This window comes from Hyla sarda, chromosome 2 (genome assembly GCF_029499605.1).
Source record: "Hyla sarda isolate aHylSar1 chromosome 2, aHylSar1.hap1, whole genome shotgun sequence".
Taxonomy (NCBI): Eukaryota; Metazoa; Chordata; class Amphibia; order Anura; family Hylidae; genus Hyla; species Hyla sarda.
The window spans coordinates 380,685,175-380,708,568 of record NC_079190.1 but is presented as its reverse complement, the minus strand read 5'-3'; the positions used below and the strand labels follow the sequence as shown (position 1 = coordinate 380,708,568).

Here is a 23,394-nt window from a genome sequence, read left to right as displayed (position 1 = left end):
CATGAACCGAAAAGTCAGGTTCCACAAAACTTAAGATTCAAACCACCTTGTGAAAAAAAGTTCCTGCTCAGATCTGTAGCCAAATAGTGAAATCCCCATATCTTGTGTATGAAATGGGGGTGGGGAAGGACAAGCAAAATAATCAGTGCACCAGGCTACAAACCAAAATGAATAACTACATTTTTCAATCTGATCACAAGTCCCCTTTAGAATTCGTTCACAAATACAGGATCCTGCACAGATTTGATACACAAGATTTGTAACTTCCGATTAGAAGTAGGGATCGACCGATATTGATTTTTTAGGGCAGATACCGATAACGATAATCTGTGACCTTTCAGGACGATAGCCGATAACTTATACCGATATTCCGGTATACCAATATGGAGACTTACAAACATGATATATAAAAAAAAAAAAATATATATATATATATATATATATATATATATAAAAATAAAAATTGTTTTTATGTCATAAATGAACTAAAATATAAAACAAAGTAGGGATCGACCGATTATCGGTATGGCCGATATTATTGGCCGATAATCAAGATTTTGGGCATTATCGGTATCGGCAATTACCTTGCCGATAAGCCGATAATGTCCCCCGCGCCGCCCCGCGACCACACCCCCCCCCCCCGACCCGCCGTACCGCACCGCAACCGCCTCCCCGACCCACCGCACCGCGTCGCACCCCCCACCGTAGTGCTGGGCGGTATACCGGTATGGATTTTTGCCCATACCGCTATACCGGTCGGGCCCCTCCCCCGCCCTCCAAGTCAATAAAAAAAATTAAACTTACCCGTAATGGGGGTGGTCCGGGCCATCCCTCCTTCCTTCCTTCCTGTTGTGTTCGGCGGCATTCCGGGTGGAGGGTGAATCGGTCCGGGCTGTCCTTCTCCGGGGGTGCTCTTCTCCACTTCGGGCAGGCTCCGGCTTAGTACGCTGCATAGACCCCGCTACGCCGCGACGTCAGGTACGTCGCTGCGCACGGGCGTCACTGTGCAGCGGTGTCTATGCAGCGTTACTAGGCCGGAGCCTGCCCGGAGTGGAGAAGATGACCCCCGGAGAAGGAGGACAGCCCCGACCGGTTCCCCCTCCACCCGGAATGCCGCCGGACACTACAGGAAGGAAGGATGGATGGCCCGGACTACCCTGACAGGTAGGGGGAGAGTAGCGAGTGGTGGCGGCGGCGGCCTATGGCACCGCAAAAGCCACTGCAGTGCATTGATTTAAAGCGCCCGCTTTAAATCAATGTTCTGCAGCGGTGTCAAGGGGGGACAAATAGCCGATAACTTATACCGGAATATCGGTATAAGTTATCGGCTATCGGCCCTAACCTCCACTGATTATCGGCCCTAAAAAAACGATATCGGTCGATCCCTAAAACAAAGTATATAAATTTGGTATCACCGTAATCGTATCAACCTGCAGTGTAACGTTAACATGTCATTTATACTGCATGATGAATGACCTAAAATTTTTTTATAAAAAACAACCGCAGAATAGTTTTTTTTTTATGTATACCACCTTATAAAAAAATGTAATAAAAAAACGATCACACCTCATAAAAAAATTAAATAAAAAAATTATCAGAGTGTCACATGTACCCCAGAATGGTACAAATGAAAGCGTCAACTTGTCTCCCAAAAATATTTTTGCACCCCAAGGCCCCTGTAATTTTATATGATGCCTACAAAATATCATAAACTAAAAGGATGCCCCAAAATCCACACAGCACAGGTCATGTCTGAGGCCTGTGTGAGAGAAAATTAGAGCACAAAGCCCACATATGGGATATTTTTAAGTACGTCAGTATTTGGGGAATAAATCTTGAGTTTTATTTCTTTGTGAACACCTACTGTGTTACAGTAAAAAAAATTGATTAAAATAAAAAATCTACAAAAAACATAACATTTTAAAATTCCGCCTCCACTTTGCTTTTATTCCTGTGAGGGATAAACTTCTTTAATGTCATTCTGACTACTTTAAGGGGTGCAGTTTATAAAATGGGGTGATCTATGGGGGTAACATACAGGCCCCTCTATTCCACTTCAGAACTGAACTGATCCGTGAAAAACTGGATTTTGCAATTTTCTTGAAAATTGCTACTAAACTTATAACCCCTCTAACATTCTAAAAAAAGTAAAAGAATGTTTATCAAATAATGGGAACATAAAGTAGACATATTGAATTAATCATTAATTTGGTGCAGCATGGCTATTTGTTGTACAAGCAGAAAATATCAAATCTAGAAAAATGCAAAAAAAAAAAAAAATTTTTTAAATGCTAAATATATCAATGAAAATTTGCCACTAATTTAAAGTATAATATGTCATGAAAAAACAATCTCAGAATCGCTTTCAAGTACCTTTGGAAGTAAAAGCGTTCCAAAGTTATTACCAAATAAGTAGTCGATTTAGCCTTGGTCATTAAAGGGGTTCTCCACCATAAGGTGATTTTAGTACGTACCTGGCAGACAGTAATGGACATGCTTAGGAAGGATCTGCGCTTGTCTTGGGGCTAAATGGCTATGCTGTGAGATTACCATAATATTGTGGCTAGCTTTTGTGAACTGGTATTTCCTGTTTGACTTTTCTTTTTTGGACTACAAATCCCATAATTCTATTTTCCTCCCTCCCACACATCAGCCACCCCACCCACTGAAACATAAATGAGCTGCATCCATTCAAAAGACCTGTGATTTTCAATCAGGGTGCCTACAGCTGTTGCATTAATTGCAGATTGATCTCTCTCTCCCACCAAGTGATCCCTCCACCCATTGAAGCAGACAGGCTCCCTGTCATCAGCTGACTAGTGAGTCAGGTCTAGGCCGCATTACAACCTGGGAAAAATCTGAGACAACAGTCATTTTGTATGCTGTTTAAAATAAATATTGGGGCAAAAATCACAGAAGAATTGTGAGAAAACATCACAGAAGAATTGTGAGAAAACAGTGACACACTAATATTAACTACACTAACTTTACAGCCCCTGTAGCATAGTCAAATAAAAAAAAAAAATCCTGGAATACCCCTTTAAGGTCAAAACAGGCTATTGAGTAAAGGGGTTAAACCACTCCTGTGGGAAGAATTCCAAAAATAAAATCTAAATCAGGGACTTGAAATTATACCCAACTACAAAAGTGTAGGTTCACCAATATAAACATAAGCCACTAAAAAATGTGAATGTTATAGGATAGCACTGTTTCAGTGCACAAGTCAGTTTGTCAAATTTCTTTCAAATGTAAGTGACAATAACCTTTAGGGCTAAAGTCTCAACAATAGCTACATGAAAAATAGGTTTCCAAAGTTTGACTAAAAAGCACTTGTCTGTCCTCCTAGGCTCTGAAAAGGGATGGCTTGCTCTCTAAATAAACAATGTATCCTACTGAACATGTTTGGGTACATTGTTGATTTAGAGAGCAAACCATCCCTTTCAGAGCCTAACCTCAACAATGGTCTTGTAAGTAAATGGAGGGCCTTTTAATACTAATAGAAGAGGGGACTATTTTATCATCCATAGTTTAGGAGTGAGATGATTAATAGCCCAAGGCTGTGTTTTGGCCATAGTGCACAATGCCAACAACCTAAAGCAACATTTTGGGCACCAAATTTAAATCACTTTAACATGGTAGGAAATGATTGATGCAAATTATAATGCAGTTCCCAGACTGCTTCAATATTTTTGAAAGTTTGGCATATCCTAATACTGTAACCACTCAATTACAAATGGCTTTGCTACAGAATTTATCCAGATCCTAAGTGAATTGTCTTAATGCATTGCTCTTCGAGGACAGCCCCTTTCTTGGGAGAAAGCTGCGATGAGTAATAAATCCATATATACATTTTCTACACAGTAAGTTTAAACAAGGGCTAACAACATACACATAAATAAATGGCACATGCAATTGCTTCTAGTATGGATGAATGAATCATTATGTATTAAGGAAAAATAAAACCATCGTAAAACGTCCCTCAATAAACAGTAATAAACGTTTTCTGCTGACAGTACCAGACTTCAAGTGGTCTTACCTCTGCTTGGAAACTCTTTAACAAGGGAGCTACCTGTTTGCGCAAGTCCTGTAAAAAAACAGAGACAATTATTAGCTTTGTGCAATCCACATTGTGAGAAGCCAGCAGAAACAGAATTACATCTCGCTCGCAATCCCCGTCACCAGACGTTAGCTAGACTTGCCTTCATTTGGCAACTCAGACACTCCTAGAAGTCTCTTATGCTCATGAAAATATTGCATACTTACACATTATAGATCTCATAGGAGAAGTAATCCTAAATATACCCCATAGAATAACATTTCTGGCAATGAAATTATTACTTTTGTTACTAATCCAGGCGAATGGCAGAATAGCAGGCCATGTTTAGATCTTGGCAGCTTGAAGTCTCTAGTGGCCGTCCTTCATTTCCAGTTCTATTTTAAAGACAAGCTCCAGCCAAGTGTATCTCTCCCCCTATTTTGGCAGTCACCCTCCCCCCCAAACCACGATCTTTGGGAGCTCTTAAAATCTACTCATACTAAACCTTATTCACTGGCAGCTACTACATGCGACGCCTTAAGGAAACAGGCAATGGTTTTATATCATAGGAGATTTCAAACTTCTTACATATCTCACAAATGTATTGACTACTTTACCCTGAAACACCACAGACCATTTACTTAAATGTCTCCTGGTTTATTTTTTTTTACATTTATTTAATTAATTTCATAAGGTCATGTTTTTCTGAAACAGTAAAAATTAATGCATTTGTGCCCCAACCGTCCAGTCTATTGTACACATCTTCCAAGATACAAACATATACAAAAAACAAAACAACAGCAACAGGCATACATAACTACTATGTTTCATATCTCACAACTAAAATGTTTATGGGCATAAAATAGACTAAACATTGTCTCAGGTAGAAAACATATGGTTTATTCAATTCTATGTGCGCTCTGCAGTATACGTCAGAATTCCTTTCTGATTGGATCCCAACCTTTTTCCACAGGATACAGCCAAAACATGATGCGAGCAACATCTTAAATTTATGGGGGCCAAGTTATAATACACAACTTTGGGCCTTTACAAAAAGAACAAAATCAGCTCACAACTGAGCATAACAGCTTATGCATTTTGGGTTTTGAGTTTATTTTGAGATGGGTAACCCTCTGCACCAGGCTGAGATTGATATTTGAAGAGACTGTCTGTAGTCTTTTAAAGAGTTTTCTTCTAAAGACAAACTTTTTTGGTAAGTAGATGCTGGCCTGCGGTGGATCCCAGTTTTCTACCCCCAAGGAATGAACTTTTATTGCAGGGGGATGCCATGTCTGTCACACACTTCTGGGTAAACATAGCATTCCTTTGAGCAATGCAAACTATTGGTCAACCATGGACCCAAAAAACTTTTAAGCTCTTCAGTCTGGCCCCTAACATACACACGATAGGGATTAACTGTCTAATTACTAGAGGTCTGACCAAGGGGACCCCTACAATCTTAAGAATGCAAACCCATTTCTCATGTCACAAATGAAACGGTAGTGGGCATATGTGACCGCCACTCCATTCATTCATAATGGAGCTGCTGGAGATAGCCAGTGGCCACTGGGACCCTACACGATCAGACAAATAGGACATAAATTGTAATGGGTGAACAACCCTTCTAGTTTCTTACATTAAGACCTGGCAAAATGTCATGCTCACTCAACCACTCATGGTAATCCAGACAAGGCATTGTATTTGTAAATTAAGTACTACAATTATTTGTAACCTTGCATTTAGACACTACTGATGACAATATCAGATCTGGGGGCCCTGTCAGAGTGTGCCCTCACTTTAACAGGTAAACACTTGTATATACATTTTTGTGTCAATGTTTCCCAGACAACACAATCTCTGAAAATACCATGAAAAACAGTAATACAAAAATCTGCTGGTAAATATATAAAAGCAGAAGAGATTTGTATCAGTGTTTTTTTTTATGCTATAAACACTTGCGTTCACGCACAGGAGGAATCCTTACAGTAGGTAGCACAATCCTGTATGACGAAGAACATTCATTAGACAGGTCTTATGTCCATTACTGATCACTCTGCATGTAGAAAGACCAGACAATGAAAGCAGTAGTCGAGCAGGTACGTACTATTTGTTACACAGTATTAGTGTTTGGTAGAATCCTACACCGAGCCATTATCCCAGCAGGTTTAACAGAAGCCTCTATATGTCGTAACTGTCCAATTAACTGTTTAATGGAGCCTATGGGAGCATCAATTCTGTATTGATTCAACTGATCAATACTACATGCCACATAAAGACTCCCTCAACGCACATCCTGACTGGACACAGCTTTCTCAACATATACATTTCCCTTTTCTAAGGCAAACACATTTGTAACAGCCGTAAGGCACTAAGGAGGAGGAAACGGACATGCACATTCCTATAGTCACCCATCTCCTTAGAAATAATGGAAGACTTAATAATTTTACAGTTTTGAGAAGTGTTGCAAATTGTTAGAGCAAAACCTGTGCAAAAATTACCAACCCCATCATTTATATTTGTACTGTTCTACCAGTTTTCTAAACATAAACTGGGAGGTTTATCAAAACCTGTGCAGGGGGAGAAACTTTTCCTCTGCACAGGTAATGATAAATCTCCCCAATAGGGTACCATAAGAAGAGTAATACTAAGACAACTGGTTGTAGATATCTTTAAACTTTGTATTATCATTTATTAAACTTAAAGGGGTACTCCGGTGGAAAACTTTTTTTTTTTTTTAAATCAACTGGTGCCAGAAAGTTAAACAGATTTATAAATTACTTATATTAAAAATCTTTATCCTTCCAGTAGTTATTAGCTGCTGAATACTACAAAGGAAATTCTTTTCTTTTTGGAACACAGTGCTCTCTGCTGAATCATGAGCACAGTGCTCTCTGCTGACATCTCTGTCCAGAGCAGCATATGTTTGCTATGGGCATTTTCTCCTACTCCGGACAGTTCTTAAAATTGACAGAGGTGTCATCAGAGAGCACTGTGCTCGTAATGTTAGCAGAGAGCTCTGTGTTCCAAATAGAAAATAATTTCTTCTGTAGTATTCAGCAGCTAATAAATACTGGAAGGATTAAGATTTTTTTAATAGAAGTAATTTAAAAATCTGTTTAACTTTCTGGGACCAGTTGATTAAAATAATAATAAAAATAAAAGTTTTCCACCGGAGTACCCCTTTAAAAGAATTATCCAGCCTAACAACATTGATGGCAGGTTTAGAAAAGCCCCATTATTGCTTCTTTCGCATGGCATTTAGGGCATTGTATTGGAGCATGGGCGCTGCTACTCTTAGATCCCGGCAGAAGATGGAGCATGTTCAATCTTCTGCCAGAATCCAATCACTCCTCCTATTGAAGTCAAAACTTATTGAAGTCAAAACTTATTGAAGTCAATAGGTGTGCGATGCAACCAGAAAGGTGCACAGAATTCTCACAAAAAAATTGTATTGTGAACCTACATGGGTATACTACATTTAGTATAGTGGTTATTATGCCTGTCTGCCTTGCGCTCTTCCCAGTAGAATTGCCAAATTGCAGTTTTGTATATTTTTTTTCTACATAACCAATTTTTGTAGACATTGGAAAACTGAGAAAATGAGTCAAACTCATCGCTTTTTATAAGACACTGACCAAACCGCTATTTGTTACTGTCTTCGGCATCCCTACTTGAGTTGTTACCCGGTTTCCCCAGGCCTCTGAGTGAGAAATCTGCAGAGCCATATATTCCTATACTGCTGAATTACTGGCAAGAGGTAAAGGTTGGAAGTGTAATGAAGGTAATATTGTTATCTAGATATAGAGAAAATTGAGAAAATGCGTGACTCAATAATGTACATTTACTGTATGTTTGATTAATAAGGGGAAGTTCCATCATTCCAAATGTTCCTTCCATATGTTCATACATACAGTGAAACCTCTTTGAGAAGACAACTCCCTCATCTAGACCTGATTTCCTGTAACCGTTTTCAGTTCCACCATTTATTATGCATGCTGGCCATCATCTATGAGCAGATCATCCACCTTAGAAGACCACTTTATAACCCAATTTTGGGTGATTGTGTCAATGTGATTTTAGGGCTTGGCCCCACAAAGGATAGGGGATAAGAAGTCTGATCGCGGGGGGCTCGCTGCTGAGACCCACCGCGATCTCCCTGCAGCACCCGCATTCTATGACATCACGCCACGCCCCCTCTATTCAGGTCTATGGGAGGGGGCGTGACGGCCATCACGCCCCCTCCCATAGACATGAATGGAGGGGGCATGTCGTGAAGTCACGTCCCCAGTCCCGAAGGTTTCCGAAACTGGAGATTCAGGGGGTGCTGCAGGGGGATCGCGGGGGATCTCATCAGCGGGGGATCTCATCATATCTTTGGATAGGGGATAAAATATTTTTGCCCAGAATACCCCTTTAAGTTACAGTATAAGGATTACCAACACTGTACAACATGACCCCATATAACCCAGATACTTATAAAGTGAATTTATTGATTGATTCTGGTCCTCTTAAAACCTGAGCCACATTTTCACCTTTATAAATAGAAAGTGTTGATTTTGATTGCATTTCCCAGGTACTTTTGCGCTGCTGCAGTGATAAATAAAAAATACCTTGATCTGCAGCCATTCACAGCCTACAGAAACTCCCCCTCACAGATCTTGTGAAAATTCCATTAGCTTTAATTATTTACTAGGAGGAGATGTAGATTTCTCTTCTTGACCTATTTTTCAAAGCAATGATTAAACAGAAGAATTGCGCTATAGCACATGTGCCGGTTGGCTAGGTAAATTTGGAGCAGAACCCCCCAAGTACTCTGCGGTTTATAGTGTCTGACAATGCTCTCAAGATGTCACAGATTACACTGACCACACTGCTATGTATATAGGATCCAGCACAAGCCTTTATGAATTTCATGGGTAATGAATTACAGTTTAAGCCCTGTAACAGCTGGACAGCCCTGTCACGGAGGAATGTGTTAACGGCATATGTATGAAATCTGTATTCTAAGACTGACCTTTCACTGCGTGACCCCAAAGGGATGACAAATCTGATACATATTATCTTCGTCATTTCTTGGCTCCTTGAAGAAGGAATGTGAGGCGGCTAATGTAAACTAAGGAGGAAGACGATGAAGAGGAGGAGCACCTCTGTTGGCCAAAGTGTGGATCCCGTATTAATGACGACATACCGAAGCAAATTGTAGATATGCATGCTTATAACTAAATTATATACACGCAGGGCAGAAACTAAAGTCATGACTGTAGGCGCAGCAGAGGATTCCAATAATAATAAAAAATTATATATATATATATATCAGCCGTAACAATAATACTACTGAATAGGATTGTCCACTTGTTGCATAATGTATTCAACCCTTTGAGAAGTGCCATTGTCCTGACATTTTCAGCCAGTTCTTGACATTCACATGTTGGAAGCAGAAAAACTGGGCATGTGCAAGGCTCGAGGTGATTTTGACAAGGGCCAAATTGTGATGGGATCTTCAAAAAAGCTGTTTTTTCTGCAGTGTGTCTGGTATGCAAAAGTTATCCAAGGAAGGTCAACTGGTGAACTGTCGACAGGGTCTTGAGATGCCCAAGGATACTAAATGTGTGTGGGAAGAGAAGGCTGTCTGGTCCATTCCAACACAAGAGCTACTGTAGCAGAAATATGGTTGGTTACAATAGAAAGTTATCAAAAAATACATGACATTACAGCTGACTGGGACTAAGTAACTCCAGTGCCCATGCATCCAAAATCATTAGATTGTTCTACTAATAATGATACTGCAGCACAGATACTAAATTATTCCATGTTCTAACATGGTTTTTTCCCACTGATTCTTATCCCTTAAAGGGGTACTCCATCGCAAACATCTTATCCCTATGTAAAGGATAGGGGATAAGATGTTAGATCACGGAGTCCCGCCACTGGGGACCCCCACGCTCTCCGGTGTGGCACCCATTCATTTGGCGCACAGAGCGAACTATGCTCTGTGCCCGATGGCTGGCGATGCGAATGCCACGCCACCTTCATTTACTTCTATAGGAGGGCATGGCGTGGAGTCACGGATGCGTAAGCTGCAAGCGTGGAGTTTGCTCCGTGCGCCAGCGACAGGACCCCCGTGATCTAACATCGTATCCCCTATCCATTGGAGTTTAATGGTTTTTGCAGCACTCTAAAACTTAAAGTGATACTCCAGAGAAAACCACCAGTTTTTTTAATCAACTGGTGCAAGAAAGTTAAACAGATTTGTAAATTACTGCTATCAAAAAATATTAATCCTTCCAGTACTTATCAGCTGCTGGATAATACAGAGGAAGTGGAGTTGTTCTTTTCTGTCTGTCCCCAGTGCCCTCTGCTGACACCTCTGTTCATGTCAGGAACTCTCCAGAGCAGGAGAGGTTTGCTATGGGGATTTGCTCCTACGGACAGTTCCCGACATGGACAGAGGTGTCAGCAGAGAGCACTGTGGTCAGACAGAAAAGAAATTCAAAAAGAAAAGAAGTTCCTCTGTATTATACAGCAGCAGAGAAGTACTGAATGGATTAAGATTTTTTAATAGAAGTAATTTACAAATCTGTTTAACCCCTTAAGGACGCAGGGTTTTTCCGTTTTTGCATTTTCATTTTTTCCTCATCACCTTCTAAAAATCATAACACTTTCAATTTTGCACCTAAAATTCCATATGATGGCTTATTTTTTGCACCACCAATTCTACTTTGCAGTGACAGTCATTTTACCAAAAAATCCACGGCAAAACGGAAAATAAATTCAGTTTGCGGACTTTTTGTAATTTTTGGGGACTTCTGTTTCTACCCAGTGCATTTTTCGGAAAAAAATTACACCATATCTTTATTCTGTAGGTCCATACGATTAAAATGATACCCTACTTATATAGGTTTGATTTTGTCGTACTTCTGAAAAAAATCATAACATGCAAGAAAATGTATACGTTAAAAATTCTCATCTTCTGACCCCTATAACTTTTTTATTTTTCCGCGTACGGGCCGGTAGGAGGGCTCATTTTTTGCGCCGTGTACTGAAGATTTTATCGGTAACATTTTTGTATTGATCGGACTTTTTGATTGATTTTCATTCATTTTTTCATTATATAAAAAGTGACCATGCCATTGACAGTGCGGTTTAATTAACGATATATTTTATATAGTTCGGACATTTCTCCACGCGGCGAAACCACATATGTTTATTTTTATTTACACAGTTTTTTTTTTTTTTTTTTTAATGGGAAAAGGGGGGGGTGATTCAAACTTTTATTAGTTTTTTTTCACTTATTTTTTTTGCAGTGTTATAACTCCCATAGGGGGCTATAACACTGCACACACTGATCTTTAAAACTAATCCCTGCAAAGCCATAGCTTTGAATGGATCAGCGCTCTAGGGGCTCGATTGCTCAAGCCTGTAGCTCAGGCTTGGAGCAATCAAACGCCGATCAGACGCAACGGAGCAAGGTGAGAGGACCTCCACTCGCATCCTAGCTGATTGGGACATCGCGATTTTATCGTGATAGTCACGATCAGCCCGACTGAGCTGCCGGGAAGATTTTACTTTCGTTTTAGTTGATCGCCGCATCTAAAGGGTTAATAGTGCGCGGCACAACGATCGGTGCCGAACGCTATTAGCCCAGGGTCCGGGCTATCATTAGCCACTGGGACCGACCCGGTATGATGCGGGGTCACGGCGTGACCCAGTTTTAACTACCGGGACCGGGCGAAGGGCGTACAGGTATGCCCTTTGTCCTTAACTTTCTGGCACCAGTTGATTAAATGTTTTCCACCTGAGTACCCGTTTAAGTCACACAATAGAAGGGATAGTATATCATTAATGGGGTACTCCGGCCCTAATACATCTTAAACCCTATCCAAAGGAAAGGGGATAAGATATCTGATTGCGGGGAGCCTGCTGCTGGGGACCCCCACAATCTGTCATTCAGCACCCACCTTTGCGAGCTCTCCGCAGCGCTGGAGGCTCCGAGTGTGCAGTGTGATGCCGCCACGCCCCCTCCCATGGACTTACATTGAGGGGCCGGGGCGTGATGTCACATGGGGGTGGAGTCGTGACATCACGATACTCCGGCCCCGTAGTCATCACACTACACACTCATAGCCTCCAGCGCTGCGGAAAGCTCGCAAATGTGGGTGCTGAATGACAGGTTGCAGGGGTCCCCTGCAGTGGGGACCCTGCGATCAGATTAGGGCCGGAGTACCCCTTTAAGACACACACACTAGAAGGGATAGCATACCATTAAGTCACACAGAAAAAGGGACAGCGAATACCTCTCTTTCCCTGTTGTGCCGAACGCTGTCTCTCTGTGATTATCTATACGGACAGGGTCACATGGGCGCATCAGCAGCGTATTACATGTTGCAGATGCGCCGACAGCAGTCAGAGAGGGCCAGGTAGCTCTGTGGGTCCGCTGCCGACAGCAGTCAGAGAGGGCCAGGTAGCTCTGTGGGTCCGCTGCCGACAGCAGTCAGAGAGGACCAGGTAGCTCTGTGGGTCCGCTCATAGTGCCAGATTTATACAGCAGGAAATACGCCACTACGAGCGGACACACAGAGCTACCCGGATGCAGGAGCGTGCTCTGCAGTCCCTCTCTGACTGCTGTTGGTGCATCTGCAACATAGTAACATAGTTCATAAGGTTGAAAAAAAGACTAGAGTTCATCAAGTTCAACCTATAACCCTAATGAGCCCCTACTGAGTTGATCCAGAGGAAGGCAAAAAACCCTCACACTAGAGGTAAAAATTCCTTCCCAACCCCAACTGTTCCTATAGATCTAGAATCCATAACCTGTAATGTTATTATTCTCCAAAAATGCATCCAGGCCCCTTTTAAATTCTTTTACCAAGTTAACCATGACCACCTCCTCAGACAGAGAGTTCCAAAAACATTAAATACACTGCGAAATGCCCCCCGTGTGGTCCTTCCCTACTAGTGTTTATTTAGATGCAGATTATGACAAGAATGTTACACTTTGTAATGGAAAGGGTGAAAACCGCAAAATCCAAAACGGTTTTATGGAAAAATAGAATCTGCTGTGAATTCATAAATTCAGAGCAAGCTTCAAAAAATTGTTTTTCCTGCAATATGCAATAGAGTTTTAAAAACTCCTTTAAAATGTTTGGTGTGGAATCTGCACTCAAACCCTTGTGAACACAGCCTTAGGACAGTACAGAATGCAGTAACATTAGCATGTAAAGCTGAAATTTGCCATTCAAATATTTTTGGGCCCTATGCATTTCTAAGCATACTAAAGTGTAACCTCTCATTTCAGAATGATAATCTATCAGGTGATTTATAAGGCTTTTGTGCTTTCATAGCTCATGATTTATATACAACTTATACTTATGCCGAATGCAAACATAAGAGAATAGGTACAGTGGTCCCTCAAGTTACAATATTAACCCCTTAAGGACCAAGGGCGTACAGGTACGCCTTTGCTCCCTGGTACTTAAGGACCAAGGGCGTACCTGTACGCCCGTGGGAATTTCGGTCCCCGCCGCGCGCCGGGCGGGGATCGCGCCGGGGTGAATGCTGATATCTATCAGCAGACACCCCGCGCAAATGCCCAGGGGGGTCATTAGACCCCCCCATGTCGGCGATCGGCGCAAATCGCAAGTGAATTCACACTTGCGATTTGCGCCGATTCCGGGTCATACGGGTCTATGGTGACCCGGTGACCCGGAATAGAAGGGGGATCGCGGGTGTCCTAGACACCCACGATCCCCCTGTAGCGATAGGAGTGAGGTGGCAGAGTTGCCACCCCTCCTATCTCTGCTATTGGTGGTCTAGACGCGACCACCAATAGCAGATCGGGGGCGGAGGGGTTTACTTTCGGTTTCCCCGTCCTGCCCTCCCACAATAGGCAGGGCAGAACGGGGAAACCGACAGGGACCGGCGCCGAAGATCAACTTACCCATCGGCGACGGCAGCGGCGACGATCGGCGGAAGAAGAGGACCGCGACACAGCTCCCTGGATCCAACGGAAGCCGGTGAGTTACTTAGCAACATCTGGAGGGCTACAGTCTGAGACCACTATAGTGGTCTCTAAACTGTAACCCTCCAGATGTTGCAAAACTACAACTCCCAGCATGCCCAGAGAGCTGTTTAGGCTTGCTGGGAGTTGCAGTTTTGCAACAGCTGGAGGTCTACAGTTTGAGACCACTGCAAAGTGATCTCTATACTGTGCACCTCCAGATCTTGAAAAACTACAACTCCCAGCATGCCCAGACAGCAGTTTGCTGTCTGGACATGCTGGGAGTTGTAGTTTTGCAACATCTGGAGGTCCACAGTTTGGAGACCACTATGCAGTGGTCTCTAAACTATAGCTCTACAGATGTTGCAAAACTGCAACTCCCAGCAAGCCTAAACAGCTCTCTGGGCATGCTGGGAGTTGTAGTTGCGATCCCTCCAGCTGTTGCATAACTACATCTCCCAGCATGCCTTTCGGCGATCAGTACATGCTGGGAGTTGAAGTTTTGCAACAGCTGGAGGCACACTGGTTGGAAAATACTGAGATAGGTAACAGAACCTAACTGAAGGTTTTCCAACCAGTGTGCCTCCAGCTGTTGCAAAAGTACAACTCCCAGCATGCACGGTCTGTCAGTACATGCTGGGAGTTGTAGTTTTGAAACAGCTGGAGGTTTGCCCCCCCCATGTGAACGTACAGGGTACATTCACACTGGCGGGTTTACAGTAAGTTTTCTGCTTCAAGTTTGGGCTGTGGCAAATTTTTCACCGCAGCGCAAACTCCTAGCGGTAAATTCACTGTAAACCCGCCAGTGTGTATGTACCCTAAAAACACTACACTACACTAACACATAATAAAGAGTAAAACACAACATATACACCCCCTTACACTGTCCCCCTAATAAAAAATAAAAAATGTATTGTACGGCAGTGTTTCCAAAACAGAGCCTCCAGCTGTTGCAAAACAACAACTCCCAGCATTTCCGGACAGCCACTGACTGTCCAGGCATGCTGGGAGTTTAGCAACAGCTGGAGGCACCCTGTTTGGGAATCACTGGCGTAGAATACCCCTATGTCCACCCCTGTGCAATCCCTAATTTAGTCCTCAAATGCGCATGGCGCTCTCTCACTTCGGAGCCCTGTCGTATTTCAAGGAAACAGTTTAGGACCACATATGGGGTATCTCCGTACTCGGGAGAAATTGCGTTACTAGTTTTGGGGGCTTTTTTTCCTTTTACCCCTTATGAAAAAGAAAAGTTGGGTCTACACCAGCCTGTTAGTGTAAAAAAAAATTTTTTTTTACATTAACATGCTGGCGTTGTCCTTTACTTTTTATTTTCACGGGAGGTAAAAGGAAAAAAAGACCCCCAAAATTTGTAACGCAATTTCTCCTGAGTACGGAGATACCCCATATGTGGGCGTAAAATGCTCTGCGGACGCATAACAAGGCTCAGGAGTGAGAGCGCACCATGTACATTTGAGGCCTAAATTGGTGATTTGCACAGGGGTGGCTGATTTTACAGCGGTTCTGACATAAGCGCAAAACAATAAATACAGACATGTGACCCCATTTTGGAAACGACACCCCTCACGGAACGTAACAAGGGGTATAGTGAGCCTGAACACCCCACAGGTGTTTGACAAATTTTCATTAAAGTTGGATGGGAAAATGAAAAAAAAAATTTTTTTTCACTAAAATGCTGGTGTCACCCTAAATTTTTCATTTTCACAAGGGAAAATAAAAAAAAGCCCCCCAAAATTTGTAACTCAATTTCTTCTGAGTAAGAGCATACCCCATATGTGGATGTAAAGTGCTCTATGGGTGCACTACAATGCTCAGAAGAGAGGGAGCGCCATTGGGATTTTGAAGATAAAATTTGTCCGGAATTGAAGGCTACTTGTGTTTACAAAGCCCCCATGGTACCAGAACAATGGACCCCCCCATATGTGACCCCATTTTGGAAACTACACCCCTCATGTAATGTAATAAGGGGCGCAGTGAGCATTTACGCCCCACAGGTGTCTGACAGATTTTTGGAACAGTGATCCGTGAAAATAAAAAATGTAATTTTCCATTTGCACAGCCCACTGTCCCAAAGATCTGTCAAACGCCAGTGGGGTGTAAATGCTCACTGCACCACTTATTAAATTCTGTGAGGGGTGTAGTTTCCAAATGGGGTCACATGTGGGGGGGGGTCCACTGTTCTGGCACCACGGGGGGGCTTTGTAAATGCACATGGCACCTGACTACCATTACAAACGAATTCTCTTTCCAAAAGCTCAATGGTGCTCCTCCTCTTCTGAGCATTGTAGTTCGCCCGTAGTGCACTTCAGGTCCACTTATGGGGTACCTCCATACTCAGAAGAGATGGGGTTACAAATTTTGGGGGGTATTTTCTGCTATTAACCCTTGCAAAAATGTGAAATTTGGGGGGAAACACACATCTTAGTGAAAAAAATATATATATTTTTTTACATATGCAAAAGTCGTGAAACCCGTGTGGGGTATTAAGGCTCACTTTATTCCTTGTTACGCTCCTCAAGGGGTCTAGTTTCCAAAATGGTATGCCATGTGTTTTTTTTTTTGCTGTTCTGGCACCATAGGGGCTTCCTAAATGCGACATGCCCCCCGAGCAAAATTTGCTCTCAAAAAGTCAAATATCACTCCTTCTCTTCGGAGCATTGTAGTTCGCCCGTAATGCACTTCATGCCAACTTATGGGGTGCCTCCATACTCAGAAGAGATGGGGTTACAAATTTTGGGGGGTATTTTCTGCTATTAACCCTTGCAAAAATGCGAAATTTGGGGGGAAACACACATTTTAGTGAAAAAAAAAATTTTTTTTTTACATATGCAAAAGTCGTGAAACACCTGTGGGGTATTAAGGCTCACTTTATTCCTTGTTACGTTCCCCAAGGGGTCTAGTTTCCAAAATGGTATGCCATGTGGGTTATTTTTGCTGTTCTGGCACCATAGGGGCTTCCTAAATGCAACATGCCCCCCAAAAACCATTTCTGAAAAACGTACTCTCCAAAATCCCCTTGTCGCTCCTTCGCTTCTGAGCCCTCTACTGCGCCCGCCGAACACTTTACATAGACATATGAGGTATGTCCTTACTCGAGAGAAATTGGGCTACAAATACAAGTATACATTTTCTCCTTTTACCCCTTGTAAAAATTCAAAAATTGGGTTTACAAGAACATGCGAGTGTAAAAAATGAAGATTGTGAATTTTCTCCTTCACTTTGCTGCTATTCCTGTGAAACACCTAAAGGGTTAAAACACTTACTGATTGTAATTTTGAATACTTTGGGGGGTGTAGTTTTTATAATGGGGTCATTTGTTGGGTATTTCTAATGGGAAGACCCTTTAAATCCACTTCAAACCTGAACTGGTCTCTGAAAAAAAGCAAGGTTCAAAATTTTGTGAAAAATTGGAAAAGTGCTGCTGAACTTTGAAGCCCTCTGGTGTCTTCCAAAAGTAAAAACACGTCAATTTTATGATGCAAACATAAAGTAGACATATTGGAAATGTGAATAAAATAAAAAAATATTTTGAATATCCATTTTCCTTACAAGCAGAGAGCTTCAAAGTTAGAAAAATGCAAAATTTTCAAATTTTTCATCAAATTTTGGGATTTTTCACCAAGAAAGGATGCAAGTTACCACAAAATTTTACCACTAACATAAAGTAGAATATGTCACGAAAAAACAATTTCGGAATCAGATTGATAACTAAAAGCATTCCAGAGTTATTAATGTTTAAAGTGACAGTGGTCAGATGTGCAAAAAACGCTCTGGTCCTAAGGTGTAAAATGGCCTGGTCCTTAAGGGGTTAAAGGGGTATTCCAGGCCAAAACTTTTTTTTTATATATCAACTGGCTCCAGAAAGTTAAACAGATTTGTAAATTACTTCTATTAAAAAATCTTAATCCTTCTAATAGTTATTAGCTTCTGAAGTTGAGTTGCTGTTTTCTGTCTAACTGCTTTCTGATGACTCACGTCCCAGGAGCTGTACAGCTCCTATGGGGATATTTTCCCATCATGCAAGGGATATTCTCCCATCATGCACAACTCCCGGGACGTGAAATCATCATTGAGCAGTTAGACAGAAAACTTCAGAAGCTAATAACTATTGGAAGGATTAAGATTTTTTAATAGAAGTAATTTACAAATCTGTTTAACTTTCCGGAGCCAGTTGATATATAAAAAAAAAAAAGTTTTTGCCTGGAATACCCCTTTAATTGGTTCCAGGACGACCACTGTATGTTGAAACCATTGTATGTTGAGACCATAACTCTATGGAAACCTGGTAATTGCTTCTGAAGCCCCAAAATTTCATCCCAAAAAAAGGAAAAAGTGATTAAAGAAAAATAAGTAGATAACTAATACAGATAAAGCAAATCCTTACATATAAAAGTAATAAAGATCTGCTGGGAGCTGTAATCACTGTCTATGTCAGCGTTTCCCAACCAGGGTGCCTCCAGCTATTGCAAAACTACAACTCCCAGCATGCCCGGACAGCCGTTGGCTGTCCGGGCATGCTGGGAGTTGTAGTTTTGCAACAACTGGAGACACCCTGGTTGGGAAACAATGGTATATGTAGAAGACAGGAGCTTCTTCAGGGTCCTATACAGTACACACAGTGTCCCAAATGGAGCCGCCCTTACTTGGTGTCCAAAGGAGCAGCTAACCCTGGCACAGGTAAGGAGTAGTACAGAACTTGTAGTTCCTCCCTGTACTGTAGGGAGGCGCTACCAGACAGCCAGTCAGTGCATACGCTTCAGTAATACAGGGGTCTTGCCAGTGAATGCCCATTCTGATTGTTCAGTTCCTCCAGTTGTGACACGTTTCCCAGATCTGGACTGTCGGTAGCATTGTATGTTGAGTCTGGTTTCCAGTTACAATGGTCCAGAAAATACCATTGTATGTTGAAACTATTGTATGTTGAGGCCATTGTAAGTTGAGAGATCACTGTAATTGTACACCTAATTGCTGTCAATGAAGGAAAAATACAGAACAACGAGTCACGGTAACTCCAGAGCGAAAACATGGCGATACCAATGCTGGATGTGGCTCTCAGTTATTTTTATCTCCTACATTTTAATATTTAGTATAGTTGGTCTCGTCAGATTTCCTGTATGATCTCGGATTTGCACACAGGTGCTTAGAACATACAACACTTGTTAATGTTCTAAATATTTATGTAGCCACCTGTTATGTGGGAGAATTGTAACACAGAAGGGCAAAATGTGCTGTAAGCACGGTTCATAGCCAGGACTTTTTCCATGTGTTTCGAGACAAACGTAGGGCAACAATCCAGAATTAGATTAGAGCTGGATGTGCTGGAGAGAATGGGAATCATTTCTTAAAGAGAAATCACAGCAAACCATCTATGGAGTAGAATTCATGTAACCAGAAGAGAATCTACCATAATGTTAGGGCAGATCCATAAAACACATGTCCATGACATATTGTTCATCTTCAATAGTCAGCCCCTCTGCTTAATATTTTTTGTTTTCTCCCCTTTCATTCCTTTATGCCAAACTATGCGCATATAAAGGAAAGAATAAAAGCACTAAATACACTACTCAAAAAAAATAAAGGGAACACTTAAACAACACAATGTAACTCCAAGTCAATAACACTTCTGTGGAATCACACTGTCCACTCAGGAAGCAACACTGATTGACAATCAATTTCTCATGCTGTTGTGCAAATGGAACAGACAAAAGGTGGAAATTACAGGCAATTAGCAAGACACCCCCAATAAAGGAGTGGTTTTGCAGGTGGCAACCACAGACCACTTCTCAGTTCCTATGCTTACTGGCTGATGTTTTGGTCACTTATGAATGCTGGCGGTGCTTTCAGTCTAGTGGTAGCATGAGACAGAGTCTACTTGCTACCAAATGGCTCAGGTAGTGCAACTCATCCAGGATGGCACATCAATGTAAGCTATGGCAAGAAGGTTTGTCTGCCAGCGAAGTGTCCAGAGCATGGCGGCACTACCAGGAGACAGGAGACCATAGGAGGGCAACAACCCAACAGCAGGACCGCTACCTCCGCCTTTGTGCAAGGAGGAGCAGGAGGAGCACTGCCAGAGCCCTGCAAAATGACCTCCAGCAGGCCACAAATGTGCATGTGTCCACTCAAACGGTCAGAAACATAACTCATGAGGGTGTTATGAGGGTCAGATGTCCACAGGTGGGTTGTGCTTACAGCCTAACACCGTGCAGGACGTTTGGCATTTGCCAGAGAACACCAAAATTGGCAAATTCGCCACTGGCGCCCTTTGCTCTTCACAGATGAAATCAGGTTTACACTGAGCACGTGACAGAGACGTGACCGAGTCTGGAGACGCCATGGAGAACGTTCTGCTGCCTGCAACATCATCCAGCATGACTGGTTTGGCAGTGGGTCAGTAATAGTGTGGGGTGGCATTTCTTTGGGGGGCCGCACAGCCCTCCATGTGCTTGTCAGAGGTAGCCTGACTGCCATTAGGTACCGAGATGAGATCTTCAGACCCTTGTGAGACCATATGCCAGGTTGGCCCTGGGTTCCTCCTAATGCAAGACAATGCTAGACCTCATGTGGCTGGAGTGTGCCAGCAGTTCCTGCAAGAGGAAGGCATTGATGCTATGGACTGGCCCGCCGTTCCCCAGACCTGAATCCAATTGAGCACATCTGGGACATCATTGCACATTGCACCACAGACTGTCCAGGAGTTGGCGGTGCTTTAGTCCAGGTCTGGGAGGACATCCGTCACCTCATCAGGAGCATGCCCAGGCATTGTAGGGAGGTCATACAGGCACGTGGAGGCCACAAACACTACAGAGCCTCATTTTGATTTGTTTTAAGGACATTACATCAAAGTTGGATCAGCCTTTAGTGTGGTTTTCCACTGTGATTTTGAGTGCGACTCCATATCCAGACCTCCATGGATTGATAAATTTCCATTGATCATTTTTGTGTGATTTTGTTGTCAGCACATTTAACTGTAAAGACGAAAGTATTTCATACGATTAGGTCATTCATTCAGATCTAGGATGTGTTATCTTAGTGTTCCCTTTATTTTTTTGAGCAGTGTAGTTGAGCGCAATTTATCATGTCTGAGAAAGCAATGTGCAGGAGCCACGAAGAGAGCTTTAAAATGTGTTTGCATTTCGCACACTCAGCTTACTAATAGTTTCCTTATCACAATCTAAATTCGATAGCAGGCTACAAGAGACGGCATCTTAAAAGCTGCAGAAGTTCAATGAACAAAAGAAAAATGAATCTTAGGGGACTTAGAATTGCCCCAATGTATGGTATATGCTTACTTTTGTTACAAACTATTCTGCAACTAAAACTATGTCAACCTATTTAACTTGTTAAGTACAATTTATTTCTAAATTCTGTAAAACAGACAACTGATCCTATCAAATGTCCATATTCCTTTAAGGGGTACTCCACCCCTAGACATCGTATCCCCCTGTCCTGCTGCTGGGGACCCCTGCGATCTCCCTGCTGCATCCTAGACATCCGATGCACGGAGCGAACTTTCCTCTGTGCCGGATGACTGGCTATGCGGGGCGGAGGCTCGTGATGTCACGGCCAGGCCCCGCTTGTGATATCACGGCCACGCCCCCTCAATGCAGGTCTATGGGAGGGGGGGTGCCGACAGCCACGCCCCATCCCATAGACTTGCATTGAGAGGGTGTGGCTGCGATGTCACGAGAGGGGCGTGGCCGTGACGTCATGAGCCTCCAGTGCTGCACCCGATGCTCTAAACTAATGCAAGATGCAGCAGGGAGATCGCGGGGGGTCGATCCTTTGGATAGGGGATAAGATGTCTAAGGGCGGAGAACCCCTTTAAGACCTCCTCAAACCCTGAGATGGCTTCCCACCAAGAAATTGTCTGCCCCTGCATTGTCAGAAAAGTAACATACAGTATATGCAGACTTTGATGGGGAACAATATTTCTTTAGGGTAGGGTGATGTATTTTGCTGCATATTTTCCTAACCATTGATGGGTAGCAAAACCAGCTGTGTATTTTGCTATCCATTGACTTCGATGGGAAGGAAAATACGCAGCAGCAAATATGCAGCAAAATACGGCATATGTGACCCACCTAGGACTGTATCCATCTTTTCCAGCCCACCGGAGCACCTGAAAGCTGAACTAATTTATGCAGGGTAAAATTAGCAACCGTCGAATCATGCAGAATCAAAGTACTGTAACTCTACTCATCTCTAGTCCGAACTATGAAATTATTGTGTTTCTGATCCTGCACTGTGAATGGCATAAACGCTAAAAAATTCCAAAAGACAAAATCGCTGATTTTTGGTTACATTACATCACCAAAAAAAAATGTAATAAAAAGTGATCAAAAAGCCAGAACTACACAAAGGTTCAGTTATTAAAAAGTTATAGGGGTGAGAACATGGTAATGAACATAGTTTTATTTTTTTTTATATTTCAAGGTTTACATTTTTTTTCTTCAATAAAACAAAACAAAAATTATTCAAGTTTGGTATCAATTGAATCGTACTGACCCGTAGAATATGGAATGTCAGATTAGCAGAATTTTGAATTCTGAAAAAAAATTGCCCTACAAAGTTTGGCAATTCCATTTTTTTATTTTTTATTTTTTACCCTGCATATAATTTTAATAATTTTTCTGGCTTTTTAATACATCGTATGATAAAAAAAAAAAAGTGAATCATTGGAAAGTCCAACTCGTCACGCAGAAAATAAACCTGAATACAACTTTTTCAGTCGAAAAACAAAAAAGTTATGTTTCTTAGAATGTAAGGAGGAAAAAAACATGAGCCAGAAATCAAAATTTTCTGGATCATGAAGGGGTTAAATGACAGTTGCTATTTAAGCTTTCATTTGTTTATAAATCAGCATTTGTCTCATATGTGCTTTTTTTTAGGATATAACTATTAGCTTTGCATTTCCTTTCTGTTCACACGATTTTTCTAGTGTCATGCTTAAAGGGGTACTCCCGTGGAAAACTTTCTTTTTTTAAATGAACTGGTGCCAGAAAGTTAAACAGATTTGTAAATCACTTCTATTAAAAATCTTAATCCTTCCAGTACTTTTTAGGGGCTATATACTAAAGAGAAATCCAAAAAAGAAATGCATTTCCTCTGATGTCATGACCACAGTGCTCTCTGCTGATCTCTGCTGTCTCTTTTAGGAACTGTCCAGAGCAGGAAAAAATCCCCATAGCAAACATATGCTGCTCTGGACAGTTCCTAAAATGGACAGCAGAGAGCACTGTGGTCATGACATCAGAGGAAATGCATTTCATTTTTGAATTTCTCTTTAGTATACAGCCCCTAAAAAGTACTGGAATGATTAAGATTTTTTATTAGAAGTGAT

At 42.0% G+C, this 23,394-nt stretch overlaps 1 protein-coding gene across 3 annotated transcripts in view; it reads right to left on the bottom strand.

The window, feature by feature from the left end:
- CUX1 (cut like homeobox 1) overlaps positions 1–23,394 on the bottom strand; it is a 421,420-nt gene that overhangs the window by 283,778 nt on the left and 114,248 nt on the right. For all 3 annotated transcript variants that reach the window (XM_056558499.1, XM_056558500.1, XM_056558501.1), the window contains exon 3: positions 4,037–4,084. In XM_056558499.1, coding sequence (XP_056414474.1) covers positions 4,037–4,084 — 48 coding nt within the window. The remainder of the gene's footprint in view (positions 1–4,036; positions 4,085–23,394) is intronic.